Below are 14629 nucleotides of genomic sequence, written 5' to 3'. Positions count from 1 at the left end.
GCCACCAGGGAAACTGAGGCACAGCAGTGTGGGGTGACTCCAGGGTGATGTCCTGAGATCCCTGGGGACCTTTGGTGTCCCTGCTGTCCCCTGCGCTGGGGTATGACTGTCCTGCCTGTCCCCACAGGTGCCTGGGAAGCCCCGCTGAGTCTCCTGGCATGAGGTGGCTTTGGGTCGTGGCTTTGGTGGCACCTGCCTGCACCGTCCCCTACAACGGCACGGCGGGGAGCACTGGGGATGGGGACAACGGGGACAGAGGTATGGGGGACTGGGGGGACTGGCATGGAGGCTGGGGGGATCTGGGGAGCCTGGGTACGGCAGGCCTGGGGAGACTGGGAGCACTGGGGTTGAAGATGGAGAGAGCAGGGATGGAGGGGATTTGGGACACTGAGGGGACAGGACAGAATGACAGGGTCTCTAGGGACAGAAGTGTAGGGACACTGGAGAGACTGGGGACATGGGGCTTCAGAACATGGGCATGGAGGGACTGGTGATGGAGGAATAGGGACCCTGGGGGTCTGGGGACATGGGGGGCCCAGGGGCAGAGGCGGGGGACTGGGGACACTGGGAATGGCACTGGGGGGCCCAGGGAGGCCCAGACCCTTCCTCAGGCAGTGTCCCTGCCCCTGCCATGGCTGTGTCCCCACTGTGTCCCCCAGGCCCCTGCACCCCTCAGCACGGCCCCCTGGGCACCGAGGTGCTGCTGCCGTGCCCAGGGGGTGCGGCCGAGTGGCGCCGGGGGGGCACCGTCCTGGGCACGTCCCCTGCCCCGGGGCTGGCCCTGCCCAATGCCAGCCTGGCCCACGAGGGCCACTACAGCTGCCACCACCCTGTCACCGGCGAGACCTGGGCCACCATCTGCCTGCGGCTGGGCTGTGAGTGATCCCCCAGCCCTGCCGTGACCCCGCCACTGGCAGGGGGTCCCTGGGGGTGCTGGCAGTGGGGTGACCCCTGTCCCCTGCCCCAGACCCACCCCCACAACCGGCCATTGAGTGCTGGGCCACCAGCTACCCCCAGGCTGTGAACTGCTCCTGGGGGCTGAGCCCCGAACCCCTGCTGGACACTGAATTCGTGGCCACCTACAGGTCAGTGGGGGTCCCCAAAGCCTCCCCTCTGTCACCCAGCCCTGGCCCAGCTGAGCGCCCCATGTCACCCAGCCCTGGGCTGCTGTCCCTGTGTCCCCAGGCATGGCACAGACACAGGTGAGTGCACCCTCACGAGCCCACGGAGCTGCTCCTTTGGGGACCTGCAGGTGTTTTCCCTCATTCCCTACGAGCTCAACGTGACAGCCCGGAACCCCCTGGGAGCTGCCTCCGGAATCCTGCCCTTCCTCCTGGAGAACATCAGTGAGTGCTACAGGATGGGGGACACTGGGGTCCTCTGCAGGACCCTCGTGTCTCACCCTGGCGTGTCCTTTGGGGCTCTCTCCTGCTTGGGATGTGGGATCATCAGTGCAATGATTTGCTGGGGCTCAGACTGTCCCTGCACAGCTCACAGGGGAACACGAGGGCAGGATCCAATGACCCCATGCTGGATCCCACATTCCCCCCTTCATCTAAAAAAGAAGGAAAGTGACTTTTTCCATGCAGTGATGGGACAAGGGGGATGGTTTTAATCTAAAGGAGGATTTAGATGGGATATTGGGAAGGAGTTCTTGGCTGTGAGGGTGGTGAGGCCCTAGGATGGATTTCCCAGAGAAGCTGTGGCTGCCCCTGGATCCCTGGAAGTGTCCAAGGCCAGGTTGGATGGGGCTTGGAGCACCCTGGAATAGTGGAAGGTGTTCCTGGTGGGATGAGATGATCCTCAAGGTCCCGTCCCACCCAATCCATTCTGGAATTCTCTCATTCCTTGTCTCCCCAGTAAAGCCAGACCCCCCCGAGGCCCTGCAGGTCTCTCCCATCCCTGGGGAGCCCCAGAAGCTGCTGCTGGAGTGGAGCCCTCCATCATCCTGGCCCTTCCCAGAGTATTTCCCGCTCCAGTACCGCATCCGCTATTCCCGGGACAACGACTCCATCCCCACCACGGTACTGCCACAACGCTGGGTAAACTGAGGCACGGCTGTGGCTGTAGCTGGCGTGTCCGTGTCCCTGACCCCACTGTCCCCAGGTGGGGCCATACGAGCTGACATCCCACACCCTGACGGACCTGGAGCCTGGGACCCTCCACCACGTCCAGGTGGCTACCAAGGACCTCGCGGATTCCGGGGAATTCAGCGCCTGGAGCCTGCCGGCCTCGGGGACACCCTGGGTGGGGCCGTGACCAGCAGGACACGGCCGCTGTCCCTGTCCCGAGCCTGCTCCCATCCCTTGTCCCACCCCAGCCGCGCGGAGCCACGAGTGCTGCCAGGAATGGGCAATAAACCGGCTTGAGGCTCCGTCCCTGTCCTCATCTTGTGATGCTTGTGATGGCTGAGCTGCCCCTGAGGTCGTGCCCTTCACTGCCCCCACAGCCAGTCCCTGTGCTGTCCCAGGATGGTCCCTTTGCTGTTCCAGGACAATTCCTTTGTTATCCTGCGTTTGACCCTTTTTTTGCCGCTGGGGTCGGTCCTTTTTACGCCACAGGACGGCCCCTTTGCTCCCGGCCCCATCCCGGCCCTCAGCGACCACCGGGGCAGGGCTGTCACGGAAGCGGCGGCTCTGAGGGGTGGGCGGCCATGTCGGACGGGGGCTGTGGAGGGGGGGGGGGGGGGGTTCCGTGATTAACGGGGGGTGCCTGATCCCTGGCGCGGCGTTCTCCGGGCTGAGGCGGCCGCGGACCGGAGCCCCGGGGGGGTCACAGGCCCCACACCGGAGCCCCGGGGGGGGTCACAGGCCCCACACCGGAGCCCCGCGGCCGTTACCGACGCCGCCCCCCCCCCCCCGCAGCGCCGCCTGGTGGTACCTGTCCGCCGCTGCCTTCCCGCGCTCCGGCGGCGGCCGCTGTGCGCATGCGCAGCGGGGCCCGCGAGCGGTGGCGCCCCCGGGTGGTCCCGGCGCGTCCCGCCGCCCGCAGCCCCTGCGCGCGGGGAGGGGAGACCCCGGGGCGCGGCCCCTCAGGGCTGAGGCGATGGCGGGAAGCGGGGACAGGCGCGGGCGGGATTGGGAGGGAAAGGGACCGTAAAGATCGTCCCAGGCCACTCCTGCCAAGGGCAGGGACACTTCCCATAACCCAGGCTGGTCCAAGCCCCATCCAGCCTGGTGGGATGCAGGGGCAGCCGCAGTTTCTCTGGACAACCCGTACCAGGGCCTCCCCACACTCCCAGCGAGGAATTCCTTCCCCATATTCCATCTCTCAAGAGGGATTTGATGGGGACCTAGGCTGAGATCTGCCACCTTCCAGAAAGCACCAGAGCCTTTCCCAAGCTTTGCCAGGCTTTGTGCCCTCCAGGTTGTCTTTACTGAGCTCTACGGGCTCTGGAACCGCTTTCTGTCCTCACAGGTAGTTTTGGAAAAGGGCTGGTTTGTTCCATCCCATGAAGTTCCACCTCGCTCCAGCTGATGGCACGATTGGGAGCGTGTGGAGCCGAGGTTTTTCCCAGGAAGACAGACAGCCTGTTGGACAAGATCCCAGTTTTCCATCTCGGGTATCCGAGACAGAGCAGCCTCACACCCGGCTAGTGTTCGTTCCCACCCGGAATGAGAGCGGGGAAGAGCCTGGTTCTTATAAAATGAGAAAATAAATAGGAGTCACCAGGTCAGGGATGGGACCGGAGTTAATCTGCGGGATGAGCAACCAGCCGTTGGAGGCTCCAAAGGATTTCCAGCCCCAGGAATAGGCTCCCACCAGCAGGAGTTAATGGGATGTCAGTTCACAGGAGAGCTTCCTTCCATGGGACATGTGGGATGGAGGCAATGATCCCTGCAGGCATCCAGCTCCTCCTGTGTCTGACTTACAGCTGTGTGACCTTCCAAACACACAGCAAAGGGAAAATCCCAGGGAAAGTGGCAGCTGCCTTTGGCCTCATGCTGACAGTCGGCTCTGGTGTGTCCATTCCATGATCCCAAACTGGCTGGGCTGCACACCTGGGCTGTCTTGGGGTGATCCTGTAACCCAAACAGCCTCTGGGGTGTCTGGGGTGCCTGGGGGGTCTGGGATGGTCCTTTTGGAGCAGCTGCTGGCTTGGGAATGCAGCTTTACAAGGCAAGAATGGATTTACATGAGGGGACAAATTCTCTCTCCTGATTATCTTGGCAGTTTGTGGATTTTGCTGTGTGAGCAAGAAAAAACAATAAATTTTACTGCTTATTTCAGGGAGGCAGAATTGCTTAACACTTTAAACCAGGACCAATTATTTTTCTTCCTGGCTCCATCTCATCACGTCTGACCTTAGGAAGGACGTCAGCTCTCCTGCAAAATTCCCATATTTTAAGGTGACAGTAATCACTAAACCCTCCCAGGGAGTGGAACTGGTTAATATTCAAAAAGGTCTTTAAGCTTCTTGTTGGTTCAGATTTTCCTAAAGCCACTGCTGCAACACCAGGTTTGCACTGTAAAATCAGGTTAAAGCAGCAGAAATTCTTCTAAAACATGATGGCAGATTCCTGAGAGCTTTTCCAGGATGGTTCCTGTGTTGTTTGTGTTTTTGTCCTTTTGATTTTGGGTTCTGATTCAAAAATGGCCTTGGCAGGGCAGGTTTAATTGGTGCTGGCAGCTCTCAGATTTCACAGCTGTTTCTCCATCATTTATGTTCAGATTCTGGAGTTGTCTCTGTAACCAAAAGACACCACTTTTGATTAATTTAATTCTTTATTAATTTTTTCTTTGTATTTCCAGGACAAGACAGGAGCTCTGTGGGAACATGGGAACACACATAGCTACACCACAAATCCTCTGAGCCAAGGAAACCCTGGAGGAGAGTGTGATGAGAGCCTTTTCCAGCAGGTATCCAGGATCCCTGGGCAGGCTGGGAAGGGAATCTCTGACAGCACAGGAACTTTTTTGCTCCTATAATGCGACTTCCCTGGGCTTCCTGTGCCAGCAGCACAGGGGTGTGTAACTCAAGCCATGATTTGGGAAGAAAGGAGCCTGCACACCCTGACTTCCTTGGGTGGAGAGCTTGGCAATCCTCACTTAGACCCTTTCCAGTCTGGGGTTTTGGCCTCGGGAGAAGGGGCCTGCTGGGGAGCTGCCCCTACAAACCTTGTCTGGAACTTCTTGCACCTTCCCAAGGCTCCTGGGTTTAGTCTGGGGCTTGTTCTACCTCAGCACTGGGGAACTTCACAATTACAGCACTCCCAAGTGCCCCCCTCATGCCAGGCAAGGGGCTCTGCTGCTTCCTGACGCTGCCCCTTCCCTCTTTCCCTTTTACAGCCCCTCCAAGTGCAATAAAACTGCTGATTCCCATTTAATGGATAATGCTGGGCACTAACAAGCTCACCTCCCTCTTAAAAGCCAGTGCTGGCCTCAGGAGATCTAATTTAGGAACACGTGGAAGGCCAGGGTGTCCTCCAGGGCTCTGGGGTGGGAGCTGCTCCGTGAGGATCTCCAGCCCGGTCGGCTGGCAGAGCCTGGAGTATTTCTGTCCATATCCAAGCTGCCAGAGGCTCCCGGCCCCACCTGAGCATGATGCAGGACAGACTCACCTCTGCAGCAGGCATTTGTTCTCCCAGGAACTAGCAGCAGGATTCCATGGGAATTCCCATTTGTCCTTTGCCGTGGGCTTGAGCCACCACCTGCTTTCCCAAAGGTTTTGGGAGAGGATGGCAGAGCTCTCCAGAGCTCATCCCATGATGTCAGACTGGCCCAGCAGAGACAAGGATGAATTCACGAGAGCAAAGCAGAAAGATTCTGCTGAAATACAAAGGGAAAAGGCCTCGTTCCCAATGTGTGACAGTGTTTGGATGTGGGAAGGGATTTTTTGGATATGGAGGAATAAATATTGGAGAGGGACTTTGGAGAAGGGCTTGGAGTGCCAGGACACAGGGCAGGGATGGATGGGATATTGGGAAGGAATTCCTGGCTGGGAGGGTGGGCAGGCCCTGGCACAGGGTGCCCAGAGAAGCTGTGGCTGCCCCTGGATCCCTGGCAGTGTCCAAGGCCAGGCTGGACACTGGGGCTTGGAGCAGCCTGGGACAGTGGAAGGTGTCCCTGCCATGGCAGGGGTGGCACTGGGTGGGCTTTAAGGTCCTTCCAACCCAAACCATCCTGGGAGTCTTGATTCTATAAACCTGTGTTCCCAGCAAGGACAGAACCCCCCAAAATCAGAACCCCCCAAAATGGTGACATCCAGCTCCAGGAATGCCATGGTGATGGGAGTGACAGGAAATGAAGGGGTCCTGGGTGTCCAGAGACAAGCAGGAGACATGAAAGCAGCCAGCTTCACCTTGGTCAATATGGTCTGCTTTAAACTCTGTTTTTACTTCAGATTTGGGCTGCCAATAACTCCTTCAAACAATGATCTAATGCCTGTGTGAATGTTTGTGAAACCTCACTGCTCTGGCAGGTTGAGCACTTGCCAAGAAGCAATCACATGTAATTAGGGAGAAGGAATTGGAATCTCCTGGCCTTGCAGTGCAGCACATTTTCCAGTTGTGTTTGTCCCATTTGGACCATCTCATTCCTGGGGGTGTGCTCTGTGCTGGCGTTTGTGGGCCACGCTCCTGTCCTCAAGGGAATCTTTGGAGGAAGCACTGCCAAAAACCTGCTGGACAACTGGACATGAGGTGCCTGTTCCAGGCTGGCCCTGCAGCTCTGCATCCCTGGCTTGGCTTTGGAGGGAAGGAAGGATATCAGGAATTCCATCTGCACTCCCCTGGGGCTGCTGCAGTTCCCTGAGGGAGCAGTCACAGACCAGCCTGTGATCAGTTAATGGCCGTGGCCTGTCTGGGGAGAGCTTCCAAGGCAAAATGAAGGAAAAACTCTTCAGGATCATCAGCATCTCACCCGTGTGACAGCTGGAAATGGCTCCCCTGGTTCCCACCTGCTTATCCCTGCTTTTCCTTGGACACGGACGGGGTGACAAGGACAGAACTTGGCAGGGGCAGAGTCCACACGGAGTTTAGACCTCAGTCCCCACATTCTCACGTGGCACCTGAGGCCCCAAAGGACATTTCCAAGCAAGTTGGGAGTTTCGACATGGGAAGTTTGATGAGAAAACCCTTCTTGAAATTCCTGGAGCATCCTGAAATTCCCTTCACTCCCTTTTCCAGTTCTGGAGAACCAGACCTGTTGTGCAGTTCCTGGGGTGTTGTCCTGAAACAACAGGAGGTCGGGGACACACAGGTCAGGTCCTGTGGGACAAGGAGCTGTTATTTACGGAAGGAATCTTTTCCTGAATGTGAGACAGAGAGGTGGATTCTGCCCTCCAGTGGGGTTTGAAATCCTAAATTCCAGCCAAGACTCATCACATAAACTCGTGCTGAAGAACCTGACCTAGCTGGAATAATTGGAGGTAATTGTCAGCTCTTTCCAGATGACAAAACCCTTAATCACCAGCAGATGCTCAGCCAACCTCACAAAAAAGGCTGGAAACCCAGGGTGGAATGGGGAGGGCTGCTGTCCCAGAGGCACCGAGTTTCAGGAATGGGCAGCAATCTTCCTTAGGGGTTTTTCCAAAACATGGTCAGACACTGGGACCGGGGCAGTGGTTTGTGCTCGTGGCCTGGGCATCCCTCCAGAAATCTGGAGTTGTGCCATGAGCACACAGCCGAGTGACACTGAAATATCTGGGAACAATCGGAGATGGGGCAACTCTGAAATGAGGAGCTGAAAGGTTGGGCTGCTCCATGGGTTCCTGTCCCAGATCATTGAATCCAGACTCTGAGATCCCTGAAGTAGCCTGGGGTTTCCTAAAGCTTGGGATGGGTTGGATGTGAGTTGGCTGCACTCACACAAAGCTGCAGGAGTTGCCTCAGGTTCCACCTGGGAATTCCCTGCAAGTAGGCAAAGCCCTGAAGAGAGGAGATGGGATCTGATGGGGATCAGGATGCTGATGGAAGAGCAGGATTCCTGGCACTACCTGGGATATCCCAGTCTCAGCTGGGTTCCTGGGGGTGTGGAGACATTGTACAAGTAGAAATGGTCCTAGAAGGGTCTGACCCCACCAGACAATTAACCTGGATTGCTGATTAATCACAGAACTGTAGAACTGTGGAATGTCCTGAGTTGGGAGGGATCCACAAGGATCAGAGTCCAGCTCCTGGCCTTGCACAGGCACCCCAATAATCCCACCCTGTGCCGGACAGCGTTGTCCAAACGCTCCTGGAGCTCTGGCAGCCTTGGGAATGTGACCATTCCCTGGCCAGAGCACTTGCAAATTCCAGGAACCAGGATTTCCAGAGGTGTTTTTCCTTCTGTACAATGAGATGGCGAAGGCATAGGAAAACTGGGAACCCCTGGAAGTGTTCAGAGCAAGGAGCTGCCCTTGTACCCAGGCAGAGGCTGTGACAGCTGGACTTTAATTACACAGTGCTGTAATGAGGCACTGGGAGGCTCTGGAGTGGCTCTCAGCACATTTGGTGTTTTACAGCCACGGGGATTCATCCCTTCCCGTACAACCTCCTGCAGTGGGACCAATAACCAGGGATCCTGCCTGGAAACCAACGCCTCCCCTGGGAACATGTCTGGGACAAGACTCATTCCCGGCTCTTTGAAGTGGGCAGTAATGTGGAAACAGTGACAGCAGCACCGTTCCCGTGAACCAGGGGTCTCCCATGGGGGCAGGGGCTCTGCAGCTGAAAAAGGGGGAAAAATGAACCAGCACACCTTTGGGAAGAGGTCGCTGTGCCCGGGATGGGTGTGCAGGGCTGGGCTGGCCTCCCTTGCTGGGATGGAGCTGCTGGCCCAGGGAAGGCTGGTTGGGGGCCATGACCTCCTGTTGGAGCACTCCAGACCGACGGAACTCAGCAGCTGCATGAACTGGTTGTGGCCTCAAGCAAAGGCCATTCCTCCGCCGCTGGCTCCTGCCAGATGGTCCCAGCCCAGGCTCAGGGCCTCACGTCCCCTCTCAGCTCTGCTTTTCATGTATCTCTCCCCAAAAAAAGGGGCTGGGCAAGTGCCAGACTCCAGCAAACCCTCCGGAGCCGTCCCCCGGCTCTGGCAGGTCACCGGTGCTGGAACCAAGTCCATGTCCTGCCTCTCCAGCCCAGACATCCTCCTTGGCTCTCTCTGCCAGCTCTGGAATGAAAAATGGCTCTGCTCTTCTGTCTGCTTCCATTCGAATCCCTCTAGGAAAGAGCTCGTGTTCTCCAGCCCTGTGCTGCTGAAATTAGCACTGGCATCCTGCAGGATTCCAGGCTTGACTCGCGCCTCCAGGAGTGGGAAGAGCTGCCGAGACTGCGGAGACAAGTTGGCTGTGAGAGCCAAGTGTCCAAAAGAACACGTTCAGGAACAACACAGAGAGCAGGAGCTCCAGCACGGCAGGGAAATCATCCTGCTGAGGATAAAACTCCCAAAAAAAGTGTTCTTGGGGAGCCAGGAAGGGTTAAACCATGGCACAAGGTTTGGGACAGCTGCAGGATGCTGGAGTGGGCACTGGGATTGGAACCAGGATGACAGTTTTAGGTCACTCTAAGCTTTCTAATTACGCTTTTTTGGGGGGAAAAAAGAAAAAAAATGGTGTGTTTGATTCTGTAAGTGCTGAACATTCCACAATTGCTGTGTTTAATAAATACAGCGGGGGCTCCTAGGAGACTGAATGGGGCTGAATGAATGAAGTATGTGAGACATCTGAAACCTATTAGTTGGAGCAAACTGGTGGAGAGGCAGGAATTCTTCTCTTTTTAAAAATATTTATACATTTTCCTTTCATGTCAAGCCAACATCTTATTTGGGGTTATGTTCCAGTGGAAGGAAAGGTGTGTCGGGGGGAAATGCAGGGGGAGGGGAGGTGCAGATTTGGGTCAGGCCCAAAAGGAGCAGAAGGGCTGGGTGGCTTTAGGGCCATACTTTCCTTTTGGAATCGAACCCAGCACATTGATCCAGCAGGGGACTTTGCCCCAGCCTCGGTGGGGATGAATGTTTTGGGATTTGGTTCATTTTGGAGTGTTTAGGGGAGCTTGTCCCACCTGGAGCCCCTCGCTTGCAGCACCAGGAGAACTCCCCAGCCCTCTCCACATGAGGTTTATGGAGCCACGGGTCTGGTTTAATCTGGTTTGGGTATTTAGGCTGGAATTAGAGCGCACATCCAGTGTCTTCCTCACCACATGGACAGCTCCAGGAGGTCCCACCAGTGTCCAGCAGCAGCAGGAATGTGCCACATCCTGGAGGTTTCCACCCAGGCTTCTCCTCGTGCAGAATTACCTCACTGGCTTAGGAAAAGGCAGAAAAGTAGGGAAGATGGATGGGAAGGACACAGAATGTTCCCCCACGGAGTAAGCAGAGCTAACACCTCTTCAGGAGCCACTTCATCCGTGTGGAAGTCTTTGGAAAGGGAGAGAAAGAGTTGACAACACCAGTCTGGGCAGATCATTCCAAATGGAGCCCGAATTCCTGCTGGAAGCTGCACAAATCTGGGACAAGTCTCCACCTTTGGTGCTTCACTCTGTGTCTCAGGAGCTCACCCAAGGCTTGGAGTGACATCTGAGCTCACCTCTCCTTGTGCAGAGCTCTGGATCAAAGCTAAGGATGGTGTCAGAAAAGCCTGGATTTTGCAGTGTTTTCCAGCTGATAAGAGATATGTAAATGATCCCTGCTTTCCTGTGATCCCTAATGATCTTTATTCAGCCCACTTTTACTGCAGCACACACTCAACCCTTTCCCTCCAGGCTTCCTGAAATGAAAATGAGAAGTTTTAGGAAACTCAGAATTTGCAAATGTCTCCCATTATCCTTCTAATCTCCCCAAACTGATTAAATCAGAGGATATCTCCCCACTCCATAGGAAACAGATGTTCCTCTTGCAGCAGGGACATGCAGGAGACATCCTGAAATTTGTTTAATTTAGAGTCTCTTGGAGATGGGATTTTTTGGGGGTTACAGTCTCCGATGTCCAAGCTCAGATCTGGCTGAATTTGGAGTGGTGCCAGTAAGGAATTTCTGTGGAGTTTCTTTCCATCATTAGTGGAGAGAAACTCAACATCCCTGAGCTGAGAGCTTGGAAAGTAACTTCGGAGTGGTTTTTGATGGCATCTTTCAGTCAGTTTAGAGGTGAAAACATGACTGGGACATGGGATGAGGCTGGGTCTCATTTTGTAAGGGAATAGTGGAACCCATTCCAAGAGTCTGTGAACGGATTTAACTCTTTCTGGAGCTGTAGGGAATGAGGCACTCGGGAAACATCCTTTTCCATCCCTCTGGTTGCACTTTCTCTGTGGCATCTGTTCCCCATCAGTGGGAGGATCTCGGTGGATTTCAGTCTCATCACTTTTGTCCACCTATAACTCTTGGGTTTTCACATCTCTCCTTTTTATGTCTTCTCTTCTTTTTTACCACGTTCAAACACAATTCTGGTTTTGATGAAGATGCCGAGGGAAGTTTCCCAGAGAAGCTGTGGCTGCCCCGTCCCTGGAAGTGTCCGAGGCTGGACAGGGCTTGGAGCAGCCTGGGACAGTGGAAGGTGCCCCTGCCCTTGGTAGGGGGTAGAATGGGATCATCTTTAAGGTCTTTCCAACCCAAGCCATTCTGGGATTCTAAATGTCAGTGCTATTTCTAAAATATCTTGAATTTCCTCTGGATTGGAGGTTCTCAGTGTGTGTCCATCTGTGCATGTGTGGGTGGTGGTTGCATTTCAGAATTTCCACGACTGTTATAGCTCTTATGTTTTTTCCAAACAACTTCCTCCAGTGTGAGTTCTCCCTCCTGAAGGATCCGGACCCCACTCGGAAGAGTTCTCCATGTATGAGGGAAGCTGAATTCAATCTCTCACTGGAGATGATTTAAGGGTTCCTCCAAAGCAGAACCACATAACAACAACGCAGAGTTGGTTTAAATATTGGACACATTTTCCACCCTCCACATGTTGATGGTGCCAGTAACAAACTGTGGAATAAACTCCTTAAGTGTGAGCCAAGAATTCCCTTCATCAGCCTTTTGCTAAGGTGCACAATTTATCCCAATTTCTCCTGATTTACCCCAGCCTCAGCCTTGCTCAGACACATTCTCAAGGCGTGTCTCCTCCGAGCCTCTTGGGAGCACCATTTCCACGTCTGTTTGGACTGGCTGGACACGTCACCTCCCCTGTCCCTGTCCCTGGAGGGGGACGGGTGTCTCCGGGCAGGGACAGGTCCCGAGGGGGGAAGTGACCCATGGAATGTGAGGAGGAGGAGCTGGAGCCCAGAGGTTGGATGGGGCAGCCCTGGCAGGTGCTGAGCTGTTCCTGAATTAAACACAATTCTAGTTAATTAAAGTAACTTAGTGCAGTGCTCTGGGTCGGGAAAGGCAATGGATTGGGGGCATTCCCAGAGTCCTGTCTGGGGACAGAGAGGGACACTGGCAGCAGTTGAAGGGGTGGCGTGGACCCTCGACAAGGTGACTGCTGGGGATGTTTAATAAATCCCCTTTCTCCTGAGGAAGGCACTGGTCTCTTCCCTCTGGGAGCAGGGACAGGACGCAGGGAACGGCTGGAGCTGTGTCGGGGTTGGGATGGAGATCGGGAAAGGTTCACCCACATGGGATGTGGGCAGGACTCACCCAGAGCTCCTGGGCTCCAGCTCCCCCCATCTCCCTGCTGTGCCTCGGTGGGGTTTCAGTGTTTGTGTCCTCAGTACCATCCCTGGAGCCTCATCCCAGCCTCTCCTTCAGGGAAAGACTGAGCCTGAGCACAGTAGCTGGGAAAGATAATTTGCATCAGAATAAAGAGTCCAAAAACTGGGATCAGCTTTTGACCAGAAACACAGCGTTCTTGGGCTGTGAGAAACTTCTACAAAAACAGCAAGTTCAGGCTCCCTGGCTGCTGAGTTTTGTCTGAACACAGAGGCTGAATACCATCAGAATAGTTTGTTTTATTTACAACTTGCCTGAAACCAGAGATTCCTGGGAGATTTCCAAGCCAGTCACTGAACCCAACTGGATTTTGGTTGCTCTATTGCCTGTGAACCTGAAATTCTGGAGCTGCTCTGATCCCTGCAGCACTTTGGTTGTCTCAGCTCCCTCTCCCAGCATCCCAGTGACCCTTTCACAATCTCTTTGTCACGCTGTGGTTTATATTTGTCATGTTTCACATTCCCAATATATCATGGAATGGGTTGGGTTGGAAGGATCCTGAAGGACCATTCCCACTCCTGCCATGGGCAGGGACACCTCCCACTGTCCCAGGGTGCTCCAACCTGGCCTCGGACACTGTCAGGGATCCAGGGACAGCCACAGCTGCTCTGGGAATTCCGTCCCAGCCCCTCACCACCCTCACAGGATATTCCTTCCCGATATCCCATCCATCCCTGCCCTCTGGCAGTGGGAAGCCATTCCCTGTGTCCTGTCCCTCCATCCCATGTCCCAAGTCCCTCTTGCCTCGCAGTTGCCTGTTGAAAGAAAAGGAGGTTTCCTGTGTTTTGTCGTGAGCACAGAGGGAGCAGAGCTGAGCCCGACTCCGGCAGATCCGAAGGTGGGGAAGCAGCCAAGGGCTTGGAATCCATCCTGGGCTGGGAGCGGAGCAGAGCCCTGAGCTCAGCGCCGGGGCAGCTCCGCACATGGAACGTGACGGCTTTGGAGAACGGCACCTCTGCAGTCCTCAGTTCCAGGAATGTTCTAGGAAGTGGGCAGGAGCCTCCTGCTTTTGGTGAGAGCGGGAGCAGCCCGATATCCCTGGAGTTCGCCTGTGGTCTCTCAGACGCTGCTGTGGCACAGCAGCCACGGTGTCCGGGTGGTGTTTGGGGCTTGGAGCCCCCCTGCCCCCCATTTCCCCTGAGTGCTTCCCTCCCTTTATCCCCTTCCCTCTCATCCCACCAAACCTTTTCCCTGCAGCCGGCAGAAAGTGGGATTTTCTAGTTAATACCAAAATAAACACAGCAGTGTCCAGCACGGGAGGGAGAGGGAAGGGGGAGAGCCAGGGCCTGGGATGGACAAGGAGCACAGGGCTGTACATCCCAGAGAGCTGGAGGTGCTGCAGGATGGGAAAATCCTGAGGGAATCAGCAGAGCTGGGATGGGACCTGAGTCCTTTTCCAGATCCTGCAGCCTTAGGAGTGTTCCTTGTGGGATTTCTCTCCCTTTTCCCAGGCAGTGCTGAGCATTTGGGGTTTGTTCCAGGGCTCTTCTTTGTCGTGATGGGGAAAACATGAGCAGCGTCACTTCCCCACTCCCTGTAGCAGGAATAAAACAGGAGCAGAAAAAAGAGCCTGGTGGGGGCCAAAGGTCTTGCAGAAGTTGCCTCCATGGAATGGCCGTGAGCAGAAATCTCCAAGGATTTTCCAGGAGCTTGCATATTGCCCCTGTGTTAGCCCAGGTTCCATTGACTTCGTGCCTGATTTGGGTCCTTTCCCCGGGGAATGCACACACACGAATGAATGGTTGGAAAAGGGGATCCAGCCTTTGCTGAGAAGGAGGAACTTGTGATCCCCTCCAAACCCCTGCCAGTCCCAAAGCCTTGGGATCAGATCTTGCTTGGATTTTCTTCCTTCCTTCCTGCCCGTGCTCATTCATTTCACCAAGCAGCTGGAATCCAGCACACGGCAGGAGCCTGGCTGTGAACAAGGAGTGGGAAGAGGGATGCTCAGGAATCTCTAGGGTGGGACTGGATAATCCTTAAGGTCCTTCCGGCCCAAACTGTCCTGGGACCCT

The 14629-nt window shown here is 55.3% G+C and overlaps 1 protein-coding gene across 1 annotated transcript; it reads left to right on the top strand.

Annotated features, from left to right (window-relative positions):
• Positions 1 to 132: 132 nt before the first annotated feature.
• On the top strand, positions 133 to 2374 carry EBI3 (Epstein-Barr virus induced 3). The gene is made up of 6 exons (XM_068997111.1): positions 133 to 258; positions 660 to 875; positions 968 to 1085; positions 1186 to 1346; positions 1861 to 2024; positions 2107 to 2374. Exons 1-6 carry the CDS (start codon positions 159 to 161, stop codon positions 2257 to 2259), a joined length of 912 nt encoding a protein of 303 aa, XP_068853212.1. The 5' UTR covers positions 133 to 158; the 3' UTR covers positions 2260 to 2374.
• Positions 2375 to 14629: the final 12255 nt, after the last annotated feature.

This window comes from Aphelocoma coerulescens, chromosome 28 (genome assembly GCF_041296385.1).
Source record: "Aphelocoma coerulescens isolate FSJ_1873_10779 chromosome 28, UR_Acoe_1.0, whole genome shotgun sequence".
NCBI classification, from domain to species: Eukaryota; Metazoa; Chordata; class Aves; order Passeriformes; family Corvidae; genus Aphelocoma; species Aphelocoma coerulescens.
This window is presented reverse-complemented; position numbering and strand designations above follow the sequence as displayed.